Source organism: Somniosus microcephalus, chromosome 28 (assembly GCF_052327205.1).
Source record: "Somniosus microcephalus isolate GS21.2 chromosome 28, FLI_Smic_1.0, whole genome shotgun sequence".
Lineage (NCBI taxonomy): Eukaryota > Metazoa > Chordata > Chondrichthyes > Squaliformes > Somniosidae > Somniosus > Somniosus microcephalus.
Genome location: NC_141014.1, coordinates 10,749,674 through 10,767,715, shown reverse-complemented (window position 1 = coordinate 10,767,715; position 18,042 = coordinate 10,749,674). Strand labels below are relative to the sequence as shown.

General features: G+C 44.7%; 1 protein-coding gene across 3 annotated transcripts in view; it reads right to left on the bottom strand.

The window, feature by feature from the left end:
* The window catches only part of LOC147098781 (myosin-9-like), a 148,368-nt gene that overhangs the window by 116,187 nt on the left and 14,139 nt on the right, over positions 1-18,042 (bottom strand). For all 3 annotated transcript variants that reach the window (XM_085969461.1, XM_085969463.1, XM_085969462.1), the window contains exon 2: positions 5,992-6,344. In XM_085969461.1, the coding sequence (XP_085825587.1) occupies positions 5,992-6,324 (333 nt within the window). In that variant the 5' untranslated portion in view covers positions 6,325-6,344. The remainder of the gene's footprint in view (positions 1-5,991; positions 6,345-18,042) is intronic.

Below are 18,042 nucleotides of genomic sequence, written 5' to 3'. Positions count from 1 at the left end.
GAACTTGCATACGAAAAGTTGCCAATATATATATATATATATATATATATATATATATATATATAAATAATATATATATATATTATATTTTTTATATATATATATATACACACACACACACACACACACACACACACACACACACACACACAAGACTTGGTCTCAGATATAAATCTCCCATACTCTTACCATGAGTACTCCAAGTCTCCCCAAAGGCTCAATGGCAAGCACTGCACATGATAAGTCAGGGTGACCCAACAGGTTACAGGTCTGAACCTTAGTCTGTGCAGAGTTAACTAACCTCAGCCAGGATGGCACGAGTAGAATTAGCTTCAGAAATCTTGAGGAAAAAGGGGGCAGGAAAACACCAGGCTTTCTACTCCTAAACTCCTGGAATTTAGAAGATCTCATTGAAACGTATGAGATTCTGAGGGGGATTGACAGGGTAGATGTTTCCCCTGGCTAGGGGTTATAGTCTCGGGATAAGGGGTTGGTCATTTAAGACTGAGATGAGGAGGAATTTCTTCACTCAAGAGTTGTGAACCTTTGGAATTCTCTACCCCAAAGAACTGTGGATGCCGAGTCGTTGAGTATATTCAAGGCTGAGATAGACATATTTTGGACTCCAAGGGAATCAAGGGATATGAAGATTGGGTGGGAAAGTGGAGCTGAGGTTGAAGATCAGCCATGACCTTAATGAATGGTGGTGCAGGCTCAAGGGGTCCTATGGCCGATTCCTACTCCTAATTCTTACGTTGTGTTCTATATTCAGTTTGAATTTTTGGACATCAGGCAAGAACAGGACACAGCTTGATTGATGCACTCCCCTCCCCCCCCACCTGTCTAGGTTTACACTACTTGTGCAAAGTACCAAATGTGGCAGGTACCCAGGGAACCGAGAATCAGTCACTGCGGGTTCTAGGGGAGAAAACTTGCTCTCAGGTCTCTCAAAAATTGCTAAGGAGCATTATCTAAATGTCCTTCCCTCCAATTGCTGAAGGTTATAGACCCTGCAACAACAAAAATTGCAAAGTAGCTGCTGAAACAGCAAACAGCTATGGTAAAGCATTTAATATGCCACACGGCAATTTGTGAAAACAGCACCAATTTTGGCAACCACTTAGCCAAATTCATAATGAAATGATCCCTCGTTTCATTTCTTTCAACACACAGTATTTGCTCCCCACAATATGCCCCAGCAGCTGAAATCAACAGGATGTAAGCTGAGCTGTTTTGCAATCAGTATGTTTATGGGAAATGTTTTTTCCTCATTTCTTTACAGCTGCCCAGCAGCTCGTCACTCCCTGCTAAAGCACATCTTCCTGTTCATTTTTTTCTTTTTTTTTTAAAATACAGACCACCCATCATCCAGAATCTGATAAACTAGGGATAAGCAATTAACCCTTTCTCCGCCAGATTGTGCAGTGTGGCTCTGTTCTGACGGATTTGAAAATAAGCTGTGAAACTTACCTTTAAACCATTCTTTGCATTCAGTTTCAAGTGCACTTTATTTGTGCAATTTCAAATTATGTTTCATCACTGCCCTGACAAAAAGGTACCAGCCCAATTTTGCAGATATGTTGAAACCATATCGCCATTAAAGTTTTAATCTGAATGAAGCTGATCATTGAGTGGTTTTTCTGTTTCAAATTCAGGGCCAGCCAGTAACCGAATTTTAGCATAAGTGTAGGTCAGTGCAAGTGCGAGGTCATTCATTTTGGACCAAAAAAGGATGGATCAGAGTATTGTTTAAATGGTGAAAAGCCACGAACAGTGGAGGTCCAAAGAGATTTAGGGTCCATGTACACAGATCACTAAAATATAGTAGTCAGCGACATTTCCACTAAACTGCGCAGGCCGCTCACCAGCTTTGAACTGGAAATAACTACGCATGTGCGAAAATTTGAACGGGCCGCGCAGCCAGTTAGAGGGCCCGCGCACGAAACAAAATTACAAGGCACATTGGTTCACTGTCTGGTACAAAAAGTAATCAAAAAGGCTAATGGAATGGTAGCCATTATATCTAGAGGGCTAGAATATAAAGGGGAAGCTTTCCTACAGCTGTACAAAGCCCTGGCTAGACCACATCTGGAGTATTGTGTACAGTTCTGGGCACCGCACCGGAGAAAGAAAACACTGGCCTTGGAAGTAGTGCCGCGCAGATTCACCAGAATGTTACCAGGGCTCCAAGGGTTAAATGAGAGATTTTATTTTTTTATTCATTGATGGGATGTGGGCGTCACTGGCTAGGCCTGCATTTAGTGCCCATCCCTAATTGCCCTTGAGAAGATGGTGGTGAGCCGCCTTCTTGAACCGCTGCAGTCCATATGGTGTAGGTACACCCACAATGCTGTTCGGAAGGGAGTTCCAGGATTTTGGCCCAGCGACAGTGAAGGAACGGCAATACAGGTCCAAGTCAGGATGGTGTGTGGCTTGGAGGGGAACTTGTAGGTGGTGATGTTCCCATGCATCTGCTGCCCTTGTCTTTCTAAGTGGTAGAGGTCGCGGGTTTGGAAGGTGCTGTTGAAGGAGCTTTGGCGAGTTGCTGCAGTGCATCTTGTAGATGGTACACACTGCAGCCACAGTGCGCCGGTGGTGGAGGGAGTGAATGTTGAAGGTGGTGGATGGAGTGCCAATCAAGCGGGCTGCTTTATCCTGAATGGTGTCGAGCTTCTTGAGTGTTGTTGGAGCTGCACTCAACCAGGCAAGTGGAGAGTATTCCATCACACTCCTGACTTGTGCCTTGTAGATGGTGGAAAGGCTTTGGGGAGTCAGGAGGTGAGACACTCGCCGCAGAATTCCCAACCTCTGGCCTGCTCTTGTAGCCACAGTATTTATATGGCTGGTCCAGTTCAGTTTCTGATCAATGGTAACCACCATGATGTTGATAGTGGGGGATTCAGCGATGGTAATGCCATTGAATGTCAAGGGGAGATGGTTAGAGTCTCGCTTGTTGGAGATGGTCATTGCCTGGCACTTGTGTGGTGCGAATGTTACTTGCCACTTGTCAGCCCAAGTCTGAATGTTATCCAGGTCTTGCTGCATATGGACACGGACTGCGTCAGTATCTGACGAGTCTCGAATGGTGCTGAACAGTGTGCAATCATCAGCGAACGTCCCCACTTCTGACCTTATGATGGAGGGAAGGTCATTGATGAAACAGCTGAAGATGGTTGGGCCTAGGACACTGCCCTGAGGAACTCCTGCAGTGATGTCATGTGATTGAGATGAATGACCTCCAACAACCACAGCCAACTTCCTTGGTGCTAGGTATGATTGCAACCAATGGAGAGTTTTCCCCTTGATTCCCATTGACTTCAGTTTTGCTAGGGCTCCTTGATGCCACACTCGATCAAATGCTGCCTTGATGTCAAGGGCAGTCACTCTCACCTCACCTCGAGTTCAGCTCTTTTGTCCATGTTTGGACAAATTAGACATAAATTAGTCTTGTATTCCCGGGTATAGACTGTTAGGGGTGATTTGATTGAGGTTTTTAGGATTTTGAAAAGAATTGATAGGGGAGAGAGACACAGACAGAAAAACTTGTTCCGCTGTAGGTGAGTTGAGGGTAAGGGGACATAACCTTAAAATCAGAACCAGGTCATTCAGGAAAGAAGTTAGGAAACACTTGTTCATGCAAAGATAGTAGGAGTGTGGAACTCGCCCACAAAAAGCAGTAGATGCTAGCTTAGTTCATTTTAAAACAGAGATAGATTTTTGTTAGCCAAGGGTATTAAGTGATATGGAGCCAAGTTGGGTGGATGAAATTAGGATACAGATCAGCCATGATCTCACTGAATGGCAGAACAGGCTCGAGGGGTTGAATGGCTGACTCCTGTTCCAATGTATACTGTATTATGAGTGCGCAAATTTTTAAACAGATATTCTAAATTCATGAGACAGCCCGGATGACTAAAATAAGCTCATGATCTATGAAAATTGGTAACCTGAAGGTACATCAATAATACAGTATTGACTGCAAATACAAAGGTAGGCCGATCTAGGCACATTGGGAGAATGGGCCCCATGTGCGGCAAATGTCTTTCAATTCCGATAAAAGCAGCATTTGGGCCAGAATAATTCCATGTATACACCAAGCAGGGTTGGACACCCAGCTCTACCTCAGCACCACTTCTCTAGACCCCTCCACGGTCTCTAAATTGTCAGACTGCTTGTCCGACATCCAGTTCTGGATGAGCCAAAATTTTCTCCAATTAAATAATGGAAAGACCGAAGCCATTGTTTTCAGTCCCCGCCACGAATTCCGTTCCCTAGCCACTGACTCCATCCCTCTCCCTAACATCTGTCTGAGGCTGAACCACACTGTTCGCAACCTTGGTGTCATTTTTGACCCTGAAATGAGCTTCCGACCACATATCCGCAACATAACAAAGACCACCTATTTGCACCTCCGTAATATCACCCGTCTCCACCCTTGCCTCAGCTCATCCACCGCTGAAACCCTCATCCATGCCTTTGTTACCTCGAGACTTGACTGTTTCAACGCACTCCTGGTGGCCTCCCACGTTCTACCCTATGTAAACTTGAGGTCATCCAAAACTCATGTCCTAACTCGCACCAAGTCCTATTCATCCATCACTCCTGTGCTCGCTGACCTACATTGGCTCCCGGTTAAGCAACACGATTTCAAAATTCTTATCCTTGTTTTCAAATTCTTCCGTGGCCTCGCCCCTCCCCATCTGTAATCTCCTCCAGCCCCACAACCAGCCCCACCGCCCGAGATATCTGTGCTCCCCTAATTCTGCCCTCGAGCATCCCTGACTATAAATCGCTCAACCATTGGTGGCTATGCCTTCTGTTGCCTGGGCCCTAAGCTCTGGAATTCCCTGCCTAAACCTCTCCGCCTTTCTACCTCTCTTTCCTCCTTTGAGATGCCCCTTAAAACCTACCTCTGACCAAGCTTTTGGTCATTTGTCCTAATTTCTTATGTGGCTCAGAATCAAATTTTTGTCTTATAATACTCCTGTGAAGCACCTTGGGATGTTTTATGACATTAAAGGTGCTATATAAATACAAGTTGCTGTTGTTGGCGGTTGATTGGGAGACGGACCCGGAGGTTGCAGTTTACGAAACATTGAAGGTCCATGACTCATGTTGCAAGGCTGTTGCGAAAGCAAGTAACATGTTGGGGTATATAGCTGGGACAACTAAATATACAATTCTTTGCTTGTAGAAGGATCTGGTTCACCCACATGTAAAATACTGTATCCAATTTTGGTGCCCTCACATGGCAGGGAATATCAAAACACAGGAAAAGTTCAGAGGGCTACTTGGCTGACACCTAGTTTAACAGCCCTTAGTTATCAGGAAAGGACAAAGGAATTGGGGCCTTTAACTCTGAAAAAAGTAGATTGAGAGGGATGTGATCTTTAAAATAAGGAAGGGATTAGATTGTCAAAGTGGACAGCTTATTTGAGTTAAATAGGCAGAGGAGAACTCGGATCATCAGTATAAGTTATGAAAGCAGACAGTTGGCAGGAAGTACTACATTTTGCAAAGTCAACCACTTCTGGAATGGGTTGCCAGCATGTGTGGATTTCCTATGGCCCTTCAAAAGGGAGCTTGACGAGTCCCCAAGAGTGGAAGGCATCTTGCGTTATAGAAGGTAGTTGGGTTAACTGGGACTAGTGATGCTAATCACCATGGAGTTTGTTTGATTGTCTTCAGGGGTTGGAGAGAAATTTGCCCAGAGTTTTTTTTCCTAACAATTGGGCTTTTTTTCCCCCCCCCTCTTGTTTTGCCTCTCCGAGGAAACTGAGTGGTGTGGGTTTGATGGTGCATATGTTTCACCGTGAGGATGAGACAAGCTCGATGGACCAGTGATCTTTTCCTGTCTTGTACACTCATAAATCAGAGATGTTTGGAATAGATTGGAAAATAAATACTAAGATGTTAAAAGTTAATAATAAATCACAAAGAACAAAAAAGTCCCATAAATTGACATAAAATTGAGTAACAATAAAAACTTACATAGATCAGCCCTGAGTAGTAACGCTCTTTCAAGTTGTGCAGTACAGAAGCCTCATTCAGGCAAGTCAGCTCTGCCATGTCTTCCACCTTGGAGAACTTGGGCGGGTTCATCTTTTGGATGTCATCCTTGTTGACTTTGACTTTCTTGCCATTCTCCACCAACTCAACGACTGCCTCATCACCAATTTCCTCCTTGAGGCTGGCAGCCTCAAATCCATTCCGTTCCGAGGGCACCCACACCAGTTTCTTTGCTGCCCAGTCAGCCTGTGTCAATGGGTTATTGATGACATTTTTATCCACATAGAGATACCGTTCTGCATCTCGTTGAGTCATTATGACTGCTAACCGGATACCTGCAATTAAAAAAAACTAAGGTTAAGCAGATGCTGTTGAAGCTACACTTTTGACAATGACAGCAATACTGTAAAAGGACAAGTTCTATAAAAAAAACTCAAGGAGGAAATGATCATTTATTTTAACTGCCACAGTAAAATGCACCTTTGTAAAAAAAAAAAACTGGCATTACACATTGAAATTACACGAGCGTGAAATATCCTCAAGGAGATGTTTGTGTAGTTCTTAGTTTGTAAGCAATGCACAGCAAAGCCATGAGTCGTCATCACACCCTTTACTGTTTTACAATACTAAGTGGAACATTATAGACCTGGGCAGTCAATGTATCAACAAGCTTTTCTCTATACATCGTGCTCAGAGATGGAGAAGCAACCTGCTCCATTAATTCTAATGCTCCTAGAACAAGGCAAATTGGCATTTAAAAAACCTCACACTCCACCCCAGGGGCGAGTTGCTGAGTCAAGCAGACTAGACAGATTGCAGATATGATCCACACTCTATTGAGTAGGTCAACTGTACGGGGCACGACAACTGGCCTCAACATTCCAGAGTAGGGAGAAGGGGGGAGGGAAAAAGGCTAGGACTCCCACTTCTGATGTGAACATGCACGTCGGGCAAAGACTTGATTAAGCTCGGCTGTGAAAGCAGTAGACAGAAGCAAAATAAAACTTTCAAACTCATTAAAGTCAAAAGGAAAAGACGAGAAACACAGCTTGCCACAACAGCTTCATCCATGTAGTTCCAACTGCCTTAAGTGCTACTTCTCTAGTCTATCAATGAAAGTGAATTTCTGTAAAAACATGGCTTACAATCCAATAATTTAATTCAAGGTAACTAACCTATTTAGATGGACTAGGCCCAAGCACAGAAATGTACAAAAAGGGAGACAAGTGGCCAGACTTAGGTTATCCGATAAAATTATTTTAAGCTCAAATATAAGCTCCATGCACTTGAAACAAATGCTTTGAGCTGAAGAGTTAAATTGAATGTGAAGCAGTCAATTTGCTACAGAGCCAAGACACAGCTGGAGCCGAGTTTAACACTCAATTTTTAATTTTAGGGCTGGCAACAAACTTCAACGACACACAAAATTTACAAGTATTTATTTACATAACAATTCTTTAATTTGGGACAAAGTTTTAGAATCTTCAGCACAGAACTGTATTCCCCTTCAAGTGTTAATTTAAAACAGGCATTGAATTCAAGTTTGCAACACCCATCACTATTAAACAATGTTTCAGTTAGTTTAACCTGTTTAAAAACTCAGCAATGCAAGACAAGGTGAGAAATGTGTACAGATGAATGCTCTGGGTTCCAACATTATAAATGTGGAGTTTAACTGTTCATTTTAGAATACTTTTTTGGGCATTTTCATCTAAATGGAACCACTCTTAAATTACAGTGAAGTCTCAAACACTTTTCTGGATCAGTATACAATCTATGTGAAAAAAGGCTGAATTTATTTCTGGTCAAGCATCTTCATGAAACTGAAGCCGATAAGGAAAATACCAGCTGGGCCTGAACGGTACAATGTAAAAGTTTAAGCCAGTCTGTAGACATATTTCCAACAGATCAGTTCTCACCACACCCATACTCGGCACCTGTAAATGTGAACTAATCTAAGCCTTGACGACATCAGAAATTGTGGCTTCCATCATTAAATCATAAACAAACAGTGGCACAATATATTGAATGTAAAAGTATAAAATTGAAAGAGTGATACACTGTACTCAGAAACAATCCTACATATAAAACCAAGAGGCAGATTCCCTGTCTATTAGAAATGATGATCAGATTATATCTTTTTTCGACAGCTGCTTCAAATTATTCCCCCCCCCCCCCCACCAACCAAATTGTACAAAGTCAACATGCAATACAAGTCACTAATGCCCTATTGCAGGTTTGGTTTATAGATGTACTTCATTTTCTGTAATGTTAAAAAGGTACATTTACATCTTGGGCACCAAAGAAAACAATCTTGCTCCCTCCACCAACCTTCTCAAGAGGTTATACCAATCTGAAACCACTCTCCCTGCAGTTGATTGTTAGGATAGAGATCAGTTTTATTGCAATTGCCTGATTTTATTGGGAATTCAATTTTTGTTATGCTGATTCTGCGTATCTACATAATAAGAAGCATGCAGACATACTGAACCTTCTCATGGGCAATAAATGCTGGCCTTGCCAGCGACGCCCACATCCCATACAAATGAATTTTTTAAAAATTGATTATGCCCATTTAGAAGGCCAGCATGTCTGGCAACAACTTCCAAGACCCAATGTGAATGCAACTTTGGAAGTCACACACTATGTACAAATACTGTTGACAGCTGGGGAACCAAGGATCTGCCATCAATGATACTTAAGGTAAAAGTGCCTTTATTAACTGAGCTGCATATACAGTTATGAAACTGCATATTGCTCTCCTTGCAGGCATTGCTGAAAGTAAAAGCCATCATGAGCAACTTATATAAGGCAAATGTACAGGGGATAGATGAGCAAAGTGAAGGGGAGAAAGAAAGAGACAATGCATATGCCTGGGTGAGTGCAGCTCCAACAACACAAGATGCTCGACACCATCCAGGACAAAGCAGCCCGCTTGATTGGCACCCCATCCACCACCTCAAACATTCACTCCCTCCACCACCGGTGTACCGTGGCTGTAGTGTGCACCATCTACAAGATGCACTGCAGCAACTCGCCAAGGTTTCTTCGACAGCACCTCCCAAACCCACAAACTCTTTCACCTAGAAGGACAAGGGCAGCAGGCACATGGGAGCACTACCACCTCCAAGTCACATACCATCCTGACTATCACCGATCCTTCATCGTCGCTGGGTCAAAATCCTGGAACTCCCTACCTAACAACACTGTGGGAGTACCATCACCACATGGACTGCAGCGGTTCACCACCACCTACTCAAGGGCAATTAGGGATGGGCACATCGCATAAACAAATTTTTTTTTTTTTAATTTTTAAATAAATTGTCACTACACCCATCCCTTAAGTACACATCCCTTTTCCAAGTCTCTGGGCCCACAAAAAGAAAAATAGAATAAAACTGAACCAAGAAAACAGCCCACAGCCTGGAGCTTGCACATCTGGTCATTAGGATAAGCAAATAACCATTGTTTGCAAAAGGCATGAACCCATTGTCAATTCCATTAGCTTAAGGGTTCCTCAAACTAAAATGTTACCACGACAATAGCGTCAGCTCCAAAAGCAACAGCTTCAGCTCGGAGTTCACTTACTATTGGGTGTATTCCTAGATCCCACTAAAATGCAAATAAAATGGGAGCTATAGCCCTATATATTTTGAAAAAGGAATATACTAAGATTTAAAGAATGGAAGTAACATTCTCCCTTCACAGATTGGGGGTGGGGGCAGCAAGATAATGAATGAGTAAACAAGAACTGTACTGATCACCTTTTGTAAAGCTGCAACCAATATTCTATCCTGTCCGAGGGAAAACTGAAAGCCAGATGGCAAAGAACAGAACCACAGGGGTATACACTTCGAAATTTGCTGGCTATTTTTTCCCCTTCAATAAGATGATTTATACTCTTTGGGAAAAAAATTTTTTAAAACAATTAATTCCCAAATCGCAAATAAAGGATTGTTTTCAATAAAATTGACCAAATGCTCTTAGAAAAAAATGCAACGCCCACATTAATTGTAGATTCCAAAATACTGAGAAATGCACCAAATTAAAAAAAAAGTGTCAAAAGTACATTTTCTGAGGGTGCATGTCCCCAGACCCATCTTGAAAACAGATCTTGCATGTTCAACATTTATATCCCCTTTCCAGCTTTCATTTGTTCATGGTTAATTTCCTCCAGTAAGAATGAAGCCATGTACCGTCTACAAGATGCACTGCAGCAACTCGCCAAGGCTTCTTCGGCAGCACCTCCCAAACCCACGGCCTCTTCCACCTAGAAGGACAAGGGCAGCAGGCGCATGGGAACACCACCACCTCCAAGTTCCCCTCCAGTTCACACACCGTCCTGACTTGGAAATATATTGCCGATCCTTCATCGTCACTGGGTCAAAATCCTGGAACTCCCTCCCTAACAGCACTGTGGGAGTACCTTCACCACACGGACTGCAGCGGTTCAAGAAGGCTGCTCACCACCACCTTCTCGAGGGCAATTAGGGATGGGCAATAAATGCTGGCCTTGCCAGCAACGCCCGCATCCCATGAACGAATAAAAAAAAAAGTTCAGTTTGCCTACAGCTCAAGTTACAAACTTGCACCCCATTGCACGCTGTGCGATTACCCGTTTTCACATGCCATTAGCTTATATTCTAGGCCATGTCAACTTTTCTGGGGCTGTGTATACGTGTGCGTATATACAGTATAATAATATGGCACCTCCGATAATGCAGCACTCCCTCAATACTATCCTGAAGTTTCAGCCAGTCATTAATAGCTAGGATTCTTACCACTTGGCTCCAGATAGCTCTTCAAGCCACGGTCATAACTAGGAAAATGATCCCAGCTGAACAAGCAGCAGGAAGTTCACCAAGACTCTGCTGGTAAGCTGCGCAAATTTAGCTGGTTAAACTCCAGCAATAGCGCTATGCATACTTCTGTGGTCCCCAAGTCTGGTTTGCTGCCAAGTGCACTGAAGCTCTCTCAACTTGGTTAAATGGGGTGCATCTCGATAGAGAGAAAAGAAAGATCCTACTAGAGTCTGTTATTAGGGACAGAGTGACTGAACATTGAGAAATATGAACTGATCAGAGAGAGCCAGTACGGACTTGTAAAGGGCAAGTCATGTCTAACTAGTACAATAGCAAAATATTGCAGATGCTGGAAATCTGAAACAGAAAATGTTGGAAATACTCAACAGGTCAGGCAGCATCGTGGAGAGAGAAACAGAGTTAACGTTTCAGGTCGATGGCCCTTCGTCATGTCTAACTAGTATTTTTTGAGGAGATCAGTAACATGGTAGATAACAGAGTGTCTATGGATGTTATTTATATGGACTTCCAGAAGGCATTCAATAAGGTTCCACACAAGTGACTGTTAGCAAAAATGAAAGCGCGTGGAATTAGAGGCAACCTATTCACATGGGTAGGGAATTGGTTAGACGGAAGGAGAGTAGGGATAATGGGTATGTACTCCAATTGGCAGGATGCGTCGAGCGATGTCCCCCAGGAATCTGCACTGGGGCCTCAGCATTTCACTATATTTATCAATGACTTAGATGATGGAATAGAGAGCTGTATATCCAAGTTTGCTGACAACACTAAGGCACAGTAAGTAGTGCAGATGGGAGCAGAAACTTGCAAAGGGACATGGATAGATCAAATGAGTAGGGACAACTGTGGCAGATGAGAGTTCAATGTGGGAAAGTATGTGGTCATCCACTTTTAATCCAAGCAAGATAGGTCAGAGTATTTTCGAAATGGTAAGAACCTAGGAACTGTGAAGGAACAGAGATTTATAGGAGTCCATGTACAGAAATCACTAAAAGCTAGTGGACAGGTACACGATTAAAAAGGCTAATAGAATGCTAGCCTTTATCTCAAGGAGGAGGGGGTTGGAATATAAAGGGGTGGAAGTTATGCTATGGTTGTGGCTCTGTTTAGACCGCATCTGGAGTACTGCGTTCAGTTCTGGGCACCCCACCTCAGGAAAGATAGACTGGCCTTAGAGGGGGTGCAGTGCAGATTCACCAGAATGATACCAGGGTTAAATGATGACAGGTTGCATAAACTAGGCTTGTATTCCCTTGAGTATAGAAGATTAAGGTGTTTAAGATGATTAACGGATTTGATAGGGTAGAGAAGGGAACTAGGGCATCGATTTCATGTCTCATCCGAAAGACGCCACCTTTGAAGGCTTGACTCCCTGCTGAGGTATGGTTTCAAATTCCCAGGTACTCTCTTGTACTTCACCCAAATAGATAAGCATGAGCCTACACACAGACTTCAAATACGAGAGCATCACAGCCAAGCCCGGTCCTTTTCTTGCCCAACACACACACTTCCAGCAGGAATTAGGCAACTGTGATCAGGGATGGGAACTAGGGAGAGATTACAAAATGCTGAGGTACAGAGGGGTCTGGGGGTCCTTGTACATGAATCACAAAAAGTTAGCATGCAGGTACAGCAAGTAATTAGGAAGGCAAATGGAATGCTGACCTTTATTGCAAAGGAAATGGAGTATAAAAGTAGGGCAGTCCTGTTACAACTGTACAGGGCGTTGGTGAGACCACACCTGGATTGCTGTGTACAGTTTTGGTCTCCTTATTTAAGGAAGGATATACTTGCATTGGAGGCAGTTCAGAGAAGGTTCACGAGGTTGATTCCTGAGATGAAGGGGTTGTCTTATGAAGAAAGGTTAAGCAGATTGGGCCTATACTCATTGGAGTTTAGAAGAATGAGAGGGGATCTCATTGAAACATAAGATTCTGAAGTGGCTTGACAGTGTAGATGCAGAGAGGATGTTTCCCCTCGTAGGGGAATCTAGAACTAGGAGGCATAATTTCAGAATAAGGGGACACCCATTTAAATTGGAAATAAGGAGGAATTTCTTGTCTCAGAGGGTCGTCAATCTTTGGAATTCTCTTCCCCAGAGAGCTGTGGCGGCTGGGTCACTGAATATATTTAAGGTGGAGATAGACAGATTTTTGAACGATAAGGGAGTCAAGGGTTATGGGGAGCGGGCAGGGAAGTGGAGTTGAGGTCAAGATCAGATCAGCCATGATCTTATTGAATGGCTGGAGCAGGCTCGAGGGGCCAAATGACCTACTCTTGCTCCTACGTCTTATATTCTTATGTAGTGTCAATTTTCTCACCACTAACCTGGGGATGACGAGGTAAATTGCCCTACTCCGACCACCACTGCAGCGGAGCTAACTCAACATAAACCAGGATAGAAATCTAGAAGCGCCCTGGTCTACACCAATTCAGCTACTCACTGCCTTCATGACACAGTAGGAGCATGCAAGGATAATTGAAGTCACTCGTAAAAAGAGTTCAAATGTAAAGCATCGCACTTCTGGTAGAGCGAAGGCTGGTAGCATCAATTTCAATTCCTCTGGACCAACAGTGAAATCAAAATTGATGAGTCCTTTGGAGGAAACACAAACCATCATCTTCCCAATGGTAGAAAGGGGCATCGGTGCAAGAGGTAGTATCTTGCCAGTGTGAGTGCCACATTTAAAGCTGCCATATTGCTATTTTGTTTAAGTTGACATATTCAAATGTTGTTTATTAAGATTTCTAACTCTCAAATATCTTCAATGCAGTTGCATTAAAAGTAGGCCCTGTGGTGAATTAAACTCCATAAAATGGAAAAAAAAAGAATCTGGAGAATCTTGGTGGAGGAGCTCTAATTTCAGCCTACAGACTATAATTATGTACATTTCAGCTAGGCTCAGAGTGACATCTGTATTCAGTAAACATTATTTCCTTGAGGACAAGTCAGCAAGAAATTTTTAAATCCCAGTTTTGCTGTGGCTTAGGAAAAAATTGAAGCAGTTAGAAACAATCTGGCAATGTAGCAGTCAAGATGATCCGATGACACGTTTATTCAACTGTGTATTGGGGACAGGGAGTTACAAATCCAATTCCATCCTCACCTGAATTACACACAAGCACTGCCACTCAGAAGTCATGGTACCATCAGGAGAGGGAAACCTGACGGATCTTTTTTCCTCCTTTTTATCCCAGAGATCCCCAAAAGTTAGTTGCGACTCGCGCATTCAAAAAAGTTATAACAATGGCTAGACAGTGAGTGATAGCATGCTAAGGGGAGTAACACAGAATAAACACTGTCCAGCAAAGTCTCAGGTTCAATTCCTCGGCTGTGTGGAGTTTGATGATCTGAGCCAGGGTGAGGGTAATTCCCTGGTTCAGTGCATTACCCTGATCCTGGCTGAGATCATCAAACTCAGCACAGCCTAGGATCGCAACCAGGGACTTTCCTGGAGAATCGCCAACATGCTTAGTTAGTTGATCTCAGAGAGGGTGAGGGTACTATATAGTGCCCTTGGTAAACTGGGAAGGGGAAATGAAGGCAGGCAGTTCTCCCACAGATCAGCATTCAGAAACTACTGTTGGAAAGTATGTATCTCAGTTGTGATTCCCACAATCACACTCAGTTCAGAGTTACACAAACAATGACATTTGGACAAGGTACAGAGGGCTGAAGGCACCAGAGGAACCATATAGCAGCAAGTTAATGCTGAGGAAATGAAGAACTAAAAGATAGAATTTATATATATATTTTTTTTAATCCATTTCTGAAAGTGTTAAACTCCTTTAAAATGTTGCTCAATGAACTGTTAGAATCAGAGAAAGTTACAGCACGGAAGGAGGCCATTTCGGCCTATTGTGCCCGCGCCGGCCGACAAAGAGCTATCCAGCCTAATCCCACTTCCCAGCTCTTGGTCCATAGCCCTGCAGGTTACAGCATCCCAAGTGCACATCCAAGTACTTTTTAAAAATGTGGTTAGGGTTCCTGCCTCTACCACCCTTTCAGGCAGTGAGTTCCAGACCCCCACAACCCTCTGGGTGAAGAAATTTCCCCTAAAATCCCCTCATCCTTCCACCAATTACTTTAAATCTGTGCCCCCTGGTTTTTGACCCCTTTGCTCAGGGAAATAGGTCCTTTCTGTCTACTTTATCTAGGCCCCTCATAATTTTATACACCTCAATAAGGTCTCCCCTCAGCCTCCTCTGTTCCAAGGAAAACAGACCCAGCCCATCCAGTCTTTCCTCATAGCTAAGATTCTCTACTCCCGGCAACATCCTCGTAAATCTCCTCTGTACCCTCTCTAGTGCAATCACATCTTTCCTGTAATGTGACCAGAACTGCACGCAGTATTCTAGCTGAGGCCTAACTCGTGTTTTATCCAGTTGAAGCATAACCCCCCTGCTCTTGTATTCTATGCTACGGCTAATAAAGGCAAGCATCCCGTATGCCTTCTTAACCACCTTATCTACCTGGCCTGCTACCTTCAGGGATCTGTGAACATGCACTCCAAGGTCCCTTTGTTCCTCGACACTACTCAGTGTCCTACCATTTAATGTGTATTCCCTGTTTGTTTTGTAAAACAAAATTCCAAAAGTTAATTTAGTCCACATGGACAAACGACAGCTCACAAATATTTTCTATGCTCCACACGAAGTTGTTGAGAATCATTTGCTACTCAATCGTTCTAAAGTATGTCAGTCTCCTCCATACACTGAATGTTATTCCTAAATCACAAGAATATCTGGATACTTGTCAGTATGACAACCCTGACGACACAATAGACAGGAAGTTCCATAAGAAAGCAGCCCGACTCCCTCCATTCCCTTCCTGTCCCAAAGATCAAAGAGGAGCTTAATAAAGCACAGTGTATAAACAGTTTGAAATTTTTCTTTCCTCTTCTCGCTCCCCAAGAACACGTTCACGATATAATTTATAGGGCCAGATATCGTTAAGAAATAAGGCGTGTGAACGACACACACCGTTATTAATGCACACATTGGCCAGCAACTTGTGATGACAGCGATGCCCCGTGAGTTGCGAATCGGCATAAGTTGCTGGCGGGTTTGCGCCGCTCCACCTTTAGCTTCGTGTAAACAGCACCTCCCCGTGATTTTCATGCAGTTGCTGCATTTGCACATTAATTGCCCGTTAATCTCACCACATAACTTTAAGTCTAGCAATCATCAGCGCAAGTACCCTGTTAACAACGTCATAATTGTTACTGACTGCCAGTCAACCTCTCTGGCCCAGAAAGTAAATAATTGTAAGTATGGAGTTTCATTCCTTCAGGTTGTGAATTATTTTAAGAGATTTTAAAAATGTCAAATTTTAAATTCTTACTTTTCCTTTGCCTCTTTTAATCCAACCTTTCTTTCCCTCTATTTCTGTACATGATTTAATATTGAATTCACCCCATTTCCTTCAGTCCTTCCTGTTTATTTCTCAATCCTTTAATCTCAGTGGTTAAGGAGATGCACTGTGACATACCTATCAATTCATCCAATGAAAAGCGACGAGTTAAGAAAGTAACTATAGGTTTTTATTGGCTAAATAACAGAGCCCACCCTCGTGGGTGATCGGATCCAACAAGGAGGAATACCAGCCAGTCGACCACCTTTATACCTGGGCAGGTAGGTGGAGCCATGGGCGGAGTCAGCAGTGGTCAGCCCAGGTATAACAGCGTGACAAGAGGCGACCCAGACCGAAACCCCGTTGGTGACGCTGAAGGGAACCCTAAGGAAGTGGTAGAGGCGGCCATTCGCCTCGAAGGCGGTACTCAGGGCGGATAGGGAGTTGGTGGTAGGCCGACTTAAGGTCGATGGTAGAGAATACTTGGTATTGTGCAATCTGATTGACCATATCAGATATGCGGGGAAGGGGGTATGCGTCCAGCTGGGTGTACCGGTTTATGGTCTGGCTGTAGTCGATGACCAGGCGGTTTTTATTGCCGGTCTTAACGACCACGACCTGGGCACGCCAGGGGCTGCTGCTCCCCTCGATGATGCCCTCCTTCAGGAGACGCTGCACCTCAGAGCTAATGAAGGCTCTGTCCCCGGCGCTGTACCGCCTGCTCTTGGTAGCGACGGGTTTGCAGTCGGGGGTGAGGTTAGCGAACAGGTAAGGTGGCGGGACCTTGAGGGTGGATAGGCCGCAGGTGTTACGCGGTGGGCGGTTTAAAGGCTGCTGGTTGTCGACTGTGAGTGGGGGGAGGGGTCCGCCGTATGCTAGAGTGACGCTTTGGAGGTGGGATTGGAAGTCCAGCCCTAGTAGGACGGCAGCGCAGAGCTGGGGCAGGACGAGGAGTTTAAAATTTTTATACTCCGTGCCCTTAACCGACAGGGTCACGACACAGTAGCCGCTGATGTCTGTGGCGTGGGACCTCGATGCCATCGAGATCCGGTTGCGCGTTGGCCGGACAGTGAGGGAGTAGTGGCTCACCGTGTCTGGGTGGATGAAACTCTCCGTGCTTCCGCTGTCTAACAGGCAGGTCGTGGCGCGGCCGTTTACTTTGATGTCCATCATGGACTTGGACAGGTGGTGCGGGCGGGCTTGGTCCAGTGTGACGGAGGCTAGTGTGTGGCTCAGCGAGCTGCCGTAGTCTGCGGGTGAGGCGGTGGTCGAGTCCGGAGGCGAGGTGGCGGTCGAGCGTGGAGGGTAAAATGGCGGCGCCCACGAGGTTGGACAAAATGGCGGAGAAGATGGCTGCCCCCACAACTCACATGAGGCACTGCTGGTGTCGGTTGCCTGGATCAAAGATGGCCACCCCCATGACTCACGTGGGGATGCTGGCATCTGTGGCCTTGATGGAAGATGGCCGCCCCCACAACTCGCATGAGGCACTGCTGGCCTCTGTTGATCTCTGTTGGCCTCTGCAGGCCTTAGCAAAGTGGCCTTTCTTCAGGCAGCTTGAGCACGTCGCGTTTCTCGCTGGGCAGCGCGCCCTAGGATGTTTCGCCTGGCCGCAGAAGCAGCCGGCGGCCCAATCGCTGGGGTCCGAAGTCGCAGCCGGTACCGGGGGTGGCGGTCCCGATCGGGTCCGGGACGCCGACGCAGAGGTAGGTCCCAGGGGCGGCGCTGCGAGGGGTATCGCGGTCGGCGTCGGTCCCGAGTCCCAGGGTCACAAATTACTGTACCTGGAGTACGCCTCGAGGTCCCGATGGGCCACTTCTAGGGAGCGAGCGAGGGCTGCAGCTGTGTTCAGGTCAA